Below are 9,862 nucleotides of genomic sequence, written 5' to 3'. Positions count from 1 at the left end.
ATGGAAACGACAGAGGTATCCAAATTCAAAAGAATTTGACAACAACAAATTCAAAAATACGATGGAAAAATTCAAATAATCTACACACAAATTACTCTTCTACCTTTTCAATAGAAACATAATCTTCTACTTCTTCCGTAGAAGCGTCACTTCCACCTGTTCAATGAAAATATCATCTTCTAAGTCCGTTGATATTTTGTTACTTTCTCTGAATGAAATGAGATGAAAATATGAGTTAGGGTTTAAGGTAGACAAATCGTCTCCCACGCCCAAACTTTAAAAAAAAAATTAAGCAAAACAAGATAATTAATGTCTTTTCAGTCTTTTTGCAAATGGACAAATTTGTTATTAAAAAATTCATTAAAAGGTGGGTAGGAAGATAAGACATTGGGGTGGGAATAACATCACTCAATAAAAAATATGAAAATAACACAAGAATTCCAATAATAATAATCATAAAGAAATTCACAACATCAATTATATATAGAAAGTTAGAAATACTAACAAACTTAGAGACTGAGGCTTGTATAAATGCAATGTCCTAAAGACAGAATTTCGTCCATACTCTTGTGCTTGCAGTTTGATAGGTGTCCATCTCCCAAGATTCAACAATCTATAATCCAAAGTCAAAGCACTTCAATCTTCGGACCCTGATGAACTTTATATATTCCGTACTCTCAAGACACGACTCGGAAGGCAAGTGAAGAATGAAAGAAATAGATTGGGAAAACCCGATTTCTCAAGAGTAATTAATTCTGTTATTTACTACTTCTCTCATGCCTTAGTGTTATTGGGTTTATATAGAAGCCAAGTGCCTTTTTCTAAACAGCATAACCAACTCTATACAAATACTTTGCGGTTCGCACCACTTCTATAACCATGACAGCCAATTAGTATGACATAACCGTAAGTAAATTAGGGAAAGGTTACAACTATTATGTTTTGAATACTACACGGCAAGTGTTGCATTCTCTGCATGAAACACTTCACGAACTAATTTTTTTCATTCAAACTAATATTAAATATTATAATCTCTGCTAATTAATAAAACACTCATTGTCAACCAAAATCTTATGAAATTATCAGTTTAACTCTCTAATTAAAACAAAACATGTATAAGAAATATGGGGCAGAAATGTAATTTCACATAACTAAATTTTGCTGTTTTTTTTTTTTCAAAACCTCACTTACATGTAATCATAACATATCTCTAATTAAAAAAATAAAATAAAATAAAATATTCTCACTCCCACATTCTCTATCACTCTCTTCCTCTCTCCTTCTATTTCAAAAACAAAAATAAAAAAATTTCTCCCACATTTTGTGTGTGCCCATATGTTAGTTTTATATTATAATATTAGATATCCAACAAGCCAGAGTTGGAGGCTCGACTTTGTCTGCTCAGCAACGCTATTAACGAGCGTGACGGCATTGCTGGTCACCTTCTTCACATTCTCCACCCGGTTCGACACGTCGGTCTTGGGGGGCCCGTCCTCCACGTCATCAAACACATCCGTACATGTCTCCTCATCGGTAAGCATGGCGCTTATCCACGTCTGGACGTTGCTCATCTCAGTCTCAGCAAGAGAATCATACAGCAGATAAAATGTTTCCTGCAAATTTGAGACTTCCATCAAGTGAATCAAATCATTACAATCTCGCGTATTTTGCTATAGTGACGTCTCTTGCCAATAATAAAAAGTTATGTGTAAGTTTTTTTTCACAGTATTATACCAATGACACGGAATGTTAAAATCACGGTGTACTCATGTCATAGAAGTTTAGCACTTGAAGTACGCAAAGTTACCTTTGCTTTGTTAATACAATTGATACAGTATATATGCTGCCAAGCTCACTTGCTCAGTGACTTTGATTTGCTAAAAAGTATAAGAAAACTCTTGTTTTCATCACTTCTGAGTTAGTCTTTGAGTTATAAACCCTTATTGAAATTCTTCTGTGAAAGCAGCCATTATTCCTGGTTTATCACTTCCAGAATTCTAGATACAGTCCATATTTTCACAATACTTGAGATGCCGATTTCATGATATCAACTAATGTGACAGTGCTTTATTTGTTTTTTTTTTTTTTTCTTATCTGAACTCATCGGAGACTTGATCTATGCACAAAAACAAAAAAATATCACATCAGTCAATAATAAAACATTGGCATGAACAAATTGGTGACTCAAATTATTGCTTCACAAATGTGTCGCTTGGACATTCCTCTTTTAAAGCACATGGTTGCCATGTATCACGTCATATTCCTGCCACATTTTTTTGGTATGAATTGACCGAGTTAGGCTGTACTCCAACCCAAAGGAGCAGCTGCTGCTCTATTTTTAAGGAATATCATACTCAATTAATGAGTTTCATACTCTCCCTCCACTTTAATGTAGATAATATCATTTGTTCAAAAACACAAAAGAGTCCCATTCTCTTGCTCACCAAGTGACCAAAGATTCATCGCCACTGACCTTTGAATTTAATATCAAAGGTTGAGATTAACACACGATTACACAAATAGCACATCTAATTATTCTCCGCCTATGATATAAAATCAAAGGATAAATAACCACACATCACTTGGTCATCGGTGACCATGAGAACATTTATGCCCAACTAATTTGCCAACAATGCTAGTTTTGCAGAAGCTTGATTCAACCTGGCCGAGAAAAAGAAGAAATCTCTTGAATGGATTCATAAATTCAGGCCATATGGTGTTGATGGCCACATTACATCAGAAACATACATGGCAATAGGTGTATTTAGATACATATGAAGCCAAGGACTTTGTGTCACTTTTGAGGGCAAAGCACACACAAAACACTCAAACCCATCAAATAACTCCAATATCCGTTTTCTGACGCTAAGCTGCAGCTCTGATCTTACCGAGGCAGCGGTCAGCAGATAAGTAAGTTTTCACAATACCCTCTTGCTCAGTCACTTCAACTTCAAGTTCAAACGAAGAAAACAAAGCGAAACACATTGACGCTTCAACATGGAGCTACCCTAGACAGTCTCAGTTTTTAACTGTACACCTAAACACCAATCATCTATCCAGATCTCATTCTTCTTTCCATATACGGCCAGTAATCCTCAACTTTAGTTCTTGCCTATCCCCACCTGAGAAATAGAGAGCCAGATTCCTCTGAATAATGAGTCCATCCTGGCTGTCACGGACTTTTCTATGACTGTCGCGGATACTCCTAGGGATCCCCTGCCATATTAGCTTACGGCCATTTGCACCAACTTCCAAACTATAGCCGAATTTCTTAGCCTCAATATCATCACCCATGAATCGTAAAAAGGCCATGTAGACTGGAGCCATTCCTAACTGGAAAGCCTCAAAGTGCAAACAGAATTGTCTTCCGAAACAATTGAAGACCTGCGGGAGAAAACATAATTCAATATGCCGGTCAGTAGTACACATTAAAAAATTAAATTTTCCAAGCAGAATCAATATGAATATTGCTACTAAACATTGTACACGCACCAAAAATGAAAAATTAAAAAAGGTACAGGGTTTAACTACACAAATTTATAGTTTTTGTAACACTTTAGAATATTAAAATTAAAAAACTTACAGTAAGCATCCAAGTTGCATTTTCAACTTCATTTGGGTTCGCTTTAACATATCTATGGTTGAAGGTGCACCCATCATGCATGTCAACCTTGTGATCCTCTTTAAGATGTGCTACGAGAGTGGGGATGTCACCTGTAATAGAGCACTCAGATCCAGCATAAGGGCAATTATATAGACGAAATCGACAGTGTTGTTCATGTTTGAGCTTGCTGTAGTAAGGAAAAATATCATGACATCCTAAACTCTGGTATCTGCATGGAAGTTCCAATGATTCAGCAACTTTCTCCAAAGCCAAACATCTTATATCGCCAAGCTCATAGCGGCAAGTGGGGCAACAATTGTGCACCCTTATCTTGCAGTCAGAACATACTGTGTGGCCATTAGGACACTGCAAAACAAGAATTTTAAAACAAAAGAACTGAGTCATACAGAACATGTGATTCCAGACCCCGTGTTCAATTACAAGAAGAGGGTAAAATTAGAGTCAAGAGAGTGAGGGATTGATCACTTCAAGGGGTTCAAGGAAGTCTGAACCCCAAAAGTCAACAAGAGAATAATTTTATCTTGAATAAAAGGAACATAGCCATTGCAATTTAGTCTTCAGCAAACCCGAAAATTAAGAGTAATAAAACTAAATGATCAACTGTAGTGCAGTAGCCTGTGGATAGCATGAACAATAATACATATAATGAACTAAATCATGTTGGCAATAACAACTAAAACAAAGGGGTCACAAGACTCACAACATAATACATATACAAAGGCATAACAATCTTATTTTTCGCATTTAAAACAAGAAAGGGGGAGGGCATGAGAGTTTCATACATTTATATTCAGAATAAATTAAAGCAGAGCAACACAGAACTATTATGAAAACTACACTAAGATAATATATGAAGATCATGAGTCCAGGCATAGTCCCAATTGTCAATCCCAGAAATTCAAAAGGAGAAAAAGAAAAGACTAATAAACTTTCAAGTACGATTGCAAGCACTGAATGTTCTGCTATAGCAAATACGAAGGCAAGGCTAATAAATTTTCAAAGATTATAGCCACCATGATTTTGTGATATATTGTAGGATCAATTTAGAAACAGAAGCTTCAGGTGAAACATATGTCCTAACTGCAAATGTACCTGATGAATAGGAGGGTACATCAAATTCGTGCAGACAGGGCACTCAAGCAACTCATGCACACCATTGGTTGAATAAAGACCATGCTTTCCACCCAAACCAGGGGTTGTCTTACTAATCATACTATTACTACCTGTCTCTGACTTTGCGATTGCCATGTCATAATCTGCCAGCTCAAGAACACCCTCGCAAAGTGTCCCCGGGAGCAGGACTGTTTCAAATCTTTAAAAATCTTCTTATAAAATTCCCCCAGGAGCCACGAGTGATTCAAATATTACAAAATTCTGGCTCATAAGACAGGAGGATTCTACTTGCCCTCTATTCCGCTCTCAATTCTCCATACACATGCTTACCTCTGTCAAAACAAGTTGAACAAAGAGTTATATATAACCATATCACATGCTATGGATGAAATACTTTCTAAAGAGTGTACTATTCAACTCGAGTCCAAAGTCCAGACAAAAGACAAATAACAAGAAGGAAAATTTTCATTAAATGTAAACAGTTGTTCAGCTCAATTCGCTTAGAAAGCTTATGAGGTATAGGCAGGTCAGATTAGACTTCAGTTGCTTTGCCATATCAAAAGAACTTGGAAAAGATTCTTGCTTGGCAGCAGGAGATTCTCAATCTCCTATAGTCGACATTACAAGGCTACACCTATAAATATCTCCACTTTTCCACAGTAGCTTCAAAAATGCTCTTCGAGCTCTTATAATCCCACCAAATTGCTTATTGGGATAAAATTTGGAATTTGTTTTACCGGTGAGTATTCCAAGATTGGTGGACATCCATACCACCGAGGCACAGTAAAGACCCTCTTGAAACTATTGGTAAATCATGAATTCCCACAACTACAACATCACTATGCTTTTTTCAAACCTTAGTTTACAAATCAATATCCAAAATTTATTACTGCACAAATATTATGGTAGCAATAACAGAGTTCATAAGAATACGAAGCAAGGAAATTATGGAGATTGAGGAAGAAAACATGCATCATGCAAACATTTTCAACTAAAATACGCAAAGAATTTCAACTTCAAAAGAGATGAAACAAGGAACATATGGATTTTCCTTTTCCAACTTTTTGATCATCACATAGGCAATTTCAGATTTATAAGATATCCAGCAAGATAAGAACAATCCCAGATCAATTCAGAACTATGCTTTGACTAAAACCCACATTCCTCATTTGCACTAAAAACAGTAAGTTCAAAAATTTACACAGAAGACATTAAAAAGCAACCAGCTTTCCCAATCAATCAGAAAAAAAAAAAAAAAAGACACCATAACAGTGGCACAAAAAGCATACTCCGATTCACAATTGCAACCAGAAACCCAACAAAAGTTCAAATTAAGCTTCCCAATATCTACCTTAGAGAGAGATAGCAGACAAATTCAAACAAAAATCTCAACCCCGATACCCAAATTTCAAACCAAAAACTGGGTTGTTTCCAAAAACTAACTTTCCCTTCATCTAAAATAGCAGTGCAAATAAATCCAGGCACGACAAAAGGAATGAAAACAAAAAATCCCCATTCCCCTCCAAAAACCCAATCAACGATCAAAAGAAAAAACAACAGCAAAAACAAAAAGAGAATCGAAAAGCGAGCCCAGAAGCAACACACGCGGATTACCCGGATAGGTAAAATTGAAGAAAATGGGAGTGCCTTGCTTGTATCGGTGCTGGCCATCGATGGCCTCCGTTGTCTCTATGCTTCAGAATCACTCAAGAAATGTGCTTTTGTTTTTCTTGTTTTTATTTTATCTTCTTTTTGTTTCTTGTGTTTCTTGTGTTTTTTTTCTAAGTAAAAGATTTGATCCCTGTTTGTCTGACTTTACTGACTCGTTTAGAAAGTGTATTAACATGATGAAAAGTGTTTTCAGTAAAATAATTTTAAAAATCACCTAATAATACCAATTAATGGTGAACTTTACTAATAAATTAAGACTTTTCAATTCAACTCATATTAAACTTATTATTATAAGTATTGCCGTCAATGTTTTTTATTATACTGTGTTCAAACTTAATCATGATTTCTTAAATTATCATTTTCGGAAAAAAATAAATTTTTAAAAGTGAGTGGTTTTCTTTTGGATTATTAATTCAAGAATTATTTTTTTAATATATGATATTATCTGTACTAATAAAATGAGAATGGACTAATCCTTACAATAAGCTTGCTGGTTCAAATTTGTGTTTAGTAAAAATCAAAGACTTCTCACTTGCAAAAAAAAAAAATATCACTAAACTATAATAATAAGCAACTGTTTAAATTTAGTTTTACTCCAAAGAGAAATTATCATTTAAAAAAAATATTTGTGAGAAAAAAAAATGAATGGTTTTCTTTGTTTAAATTTAATTTTACCACAACGAGTGGACCAACAGTGCCTCCACCCGCACACGACGTTTGAATATATTCCAGTCCTTTTTGTATTTTTGTATTTTTTACTTTTTTCAAGCACGTTGACGCCTTTAAATTTTCTGGATGGACATCTGTATTTTATTTATTTGTATTTTTCTCTAAGGATGAAAATTTGAATTTCTCAGTTCACACAGCTCACAAGTCACAACTCCTCGTTTGATAGCCACTTTCGTTTTTAGTTTTTGTCCTTATTTTTTTTATTATTTTTTGTTCAGTTTTTTATTTATAATTTTCATTTTCAAAAAATGAAGGTACCAAACAAGTTTTTAGAAAATCAGTGGTTGTGCGTGTAATTTTGTGGATTTGTAATACCACGTCAACACGTTGTGATATTGCAATATCAATGTACACAGTAAGAGAAATAAATATCTAAAATTACTTTGACTATTTCCAAGAACTTTGGCAATTTGTATCTTGTAATTAAATAATTTACTCTTTTGATTTTGGTTAGGGTTACGAAAGGAAATCAAAACTCAAACAAGAGCATTAGCTCATAGTTCCTATCAAGTCTTTGATGAAACAAAAACAAAATATGCCTCTTTGGAGGTGTGTTTGTTGAGATTAAAAACAATGTTTGTAGAATGTTTAGAAGCACTTTTAGAAAATAAAAAATGTTTATTACAAGGGCATATTTTTTCTAGAGAAGTGATTTATGCACATTGTTTTTTTTTTCCCCATGTATTTAACATTGCGTAAATAAATCAAAGGAGAATTAAGAGATGTAATTAAACAGGTTGCGCAAAGTCATTTTGACACACCCCGACCGAGATCAGGGCGTGCTGGCCGTCACACGAAGGTGACGTAACCATGTGCACGTGCGGAAGCTAATAAGATAGTAGTATAAAAGTACGAATAATTAAAAACTAGCATACAAAGTACTCAAACAAGTGCTAGCGTAAGTGAGATACAAATTCAGAGCAAGACTACAGCAGTCCAAAAGAAAAGTTGCGACATAAGTACACTCGAAGGTGACCCTACGCTGGTGAGTGTCTGTCAGAAAAGCCGGAAGAACCCTCTGGGAGACCACCGAAACTGCTAAGCAACTAGAACCTGGAGGGGCGCAAAACAAAAACGTGAGTGGGCAAAAACAAAGCTCTTTGAAAACCATTTAGCAAAATGCATTCTAACCCCTCGCTGTAAAACCTGTATACTTCCCAGAAAATAAACATATATACGTATGTATAGATATGCCAAACATGCTCAAGGGTATAACAATCATGCTCAAAAGTGTGCCATGTCAAAGCCTCATAATGAAATGCAAGTGCTCAGGTATAAATCACATCAATAGCATAACATCTGGCAGCCGGAGTCACCTAACGTGACCTGTACGACTGCATATAGAGCTCAAATCTCAACTCAATAACTGAACCTGCCCACGAGTCGGAACCACCTAAAGTGGTCTGTACGACAGGCATGGGTGTAATACATATATACGCTCTAGTGCTACGATCACGTGAAGACTGTGCGAATAATCGCGGGTCACCTATGAGTCGGAACCACCTAAAGTGGTCTGTACGACAGGACTGTGCACCTAACTTGGATCCAAGCTGAGCATGTGGTGCGGGAGGTGAACATCACGTGAAGGACTGTGCCTTACTCTGGGCGGGAGCACTAACACCGGGGGTGCAGGTTATGAGCTTTCTAAGCATCTCAAACCACTACTGAAATGTAAACATGTATACCACTTACCTGGCACTTACCTGTGTGTCCACAGCACCAAATATGCATATGTATATGTGTACCACTACTAATGTATGCAATGATGCATAAACGATAATAATATGGTGCATGGCATAAAACACTTAACCCTTTTTAAACAATTTCTGGGAAAATAATGTATATAGGTATATACGGAAAACAAAAGCCCACTCACTGGTATGTGGAAGGGTCGTAGCCCCCTGCCTCGAGTGCGCACGCTCATCCTCGGAATACGTGTCACCTATATGCGAAATAACTATAAAAACGTTAACTTTAAAGCACATAACCTAACTTTCGTAATAACTCCTCATACATTGCTCAAAATGGACAAATGAATATACCAACGTGATCTACACAACCTCAGGATCACAACCATATTTTTAGAAAAATTTTCCTCCGCCGCACGCGCCCCCACGCGCCGGCCAAGGCACGGCCACACGCGCCGGCCACGCGCAGGCACGTGCGGCGCACACGGACGGCATCAACTGATGCCGTGAGGAATATTCCGTTATTTCTAACGGATTCCGTCAACGGCGTCAGGAATATTCCGTCAACTCTGACGGAATATTCGGTCTTCTTCCCCGTTCAATCTCCGGTGCCGTCGCCGGCGCCGGAAAACTGGAAAACCTGCAACTTACGTTTTCTCACTCGTTTCTCAACCGTTTTTCACGAATTTAACACCAAAATGAAGCCCTAGACTAGTAGAACACGTCCAAACAAGTTTTAAGGGCTAAAACCTACGAAAACTTACCTGTCACCAACCTCCAAAATCGGTCAAGTTCGAACAGGGCGATCCCGACGTCAAAACACTTCCAACGAAGCACTCCGAGGCTCCTTGGGACCTCACTAAGACACCTATGAGCTTCAAAAATCCAAAAACATGCTAAATCAATGTTTGCATGAATAGTACTCAATTCGGAAAACCTCGAATCGACGTGAAAATCGTGGTTTCCTTACCTGAAAATGGTACGTCTGTGTTCCTCTCAGTCTCACGAGTTTGAAGGTGCAATTGGTTCCTTCGAT

General features: G+C 36.7%; 1 protein-coding gene and 1 long non-coding RNA gene across 2 annotated transcripts; both read right to left on the bottom strand.

The window, feature by feature from the left end:
- Positions 1-2,673: 2,673 nt before the first annotated feature.
- On the bottom strand, positions 2,674-6,550 carry LOC137744980 (E3 ubiquitin-protein ligase SINAT2). Its single transcript, XM_068484818.2, has 4 exons — positions 6,353-6,550; positions 4,718-5,070; positions 3,584-3,970; positions 2,674-3,384 (listed from the first exon to the last, which is right to left on the bottom strand). Exons 2-4 carry the CDS (start codon positions 4,871-4,873, stop codon positions 3,064-3,066), a joined length of 864 nt encoding a protein of 287 aa, XP_068340919.1. The 5' UTR covers positions 4,874-5,070; positions 6,353-6,550; the 3' UTR covers positions 2,674-3,063.
- A 1,470-nt stretch (positions 6,551-8,020) lies between these two features.
- On the bottom strand, positions 8,021-9,097 carry LOC148692470 (uncharacterized). Its single transcript, XR_015954141.1, has 2 exons — positions 9,015-9,097; positions 8,021-8,191 (listed from the first exon to the last, which is right to left on the bottom strand). It is a non-coding gene; the product is annotated as an uncharacterized LOC148692470 (long non-coding RNA).
- Between the last annotated feature and the right edge of the window lie 765 nt (positions 9,098-9,862).

This window comes from Pyrus communis, chromosome 12 (assembly GCF_041283825.1).
Source record: "Pyrus communis isolate YQ-2024b chromosome 12, ASM4128382v1, whole genome shotgun sequence".
Taxonomy (NCBI): domain Eukaryota; kingdom Viridiplantae; phylum Streptophyta; class Magnoliopsida; order Rosales; family Rosaceae; genus Pyrus; species Pyrus communis.
This window is presented reverse-complemented; position numbering and strand designations above follow the sequence as displayed.

What these genes read in the sequence shown, in the direction of transcription:
- LOC137744980 (XM_068484818.2), bottom strand. Translation starts at nt 4,873, where the DNA reads ATGGCAATCGCAAAGTCAGAGACAGGTAGTAATAGTATGATTAGTAAG. An exon ending in TGTACCCTCCTATTCATCAG is followed by an intron (nt 3,971 to 4,717) that starts GTACATTTGCAG and finishes CTTGTTTTGCAG; the next exon opens with TGTCCTAATGGCCACACAGT. An exon ending in ATGCAACTTGGATGCTTACT is followed by an intron (nt 3,385 to 3,583) that starts GTAAGTTTTTTA and finishes TTTCTCCCGCAG; the next exon opens with GTCTTCAATTGTTTCGGAAG.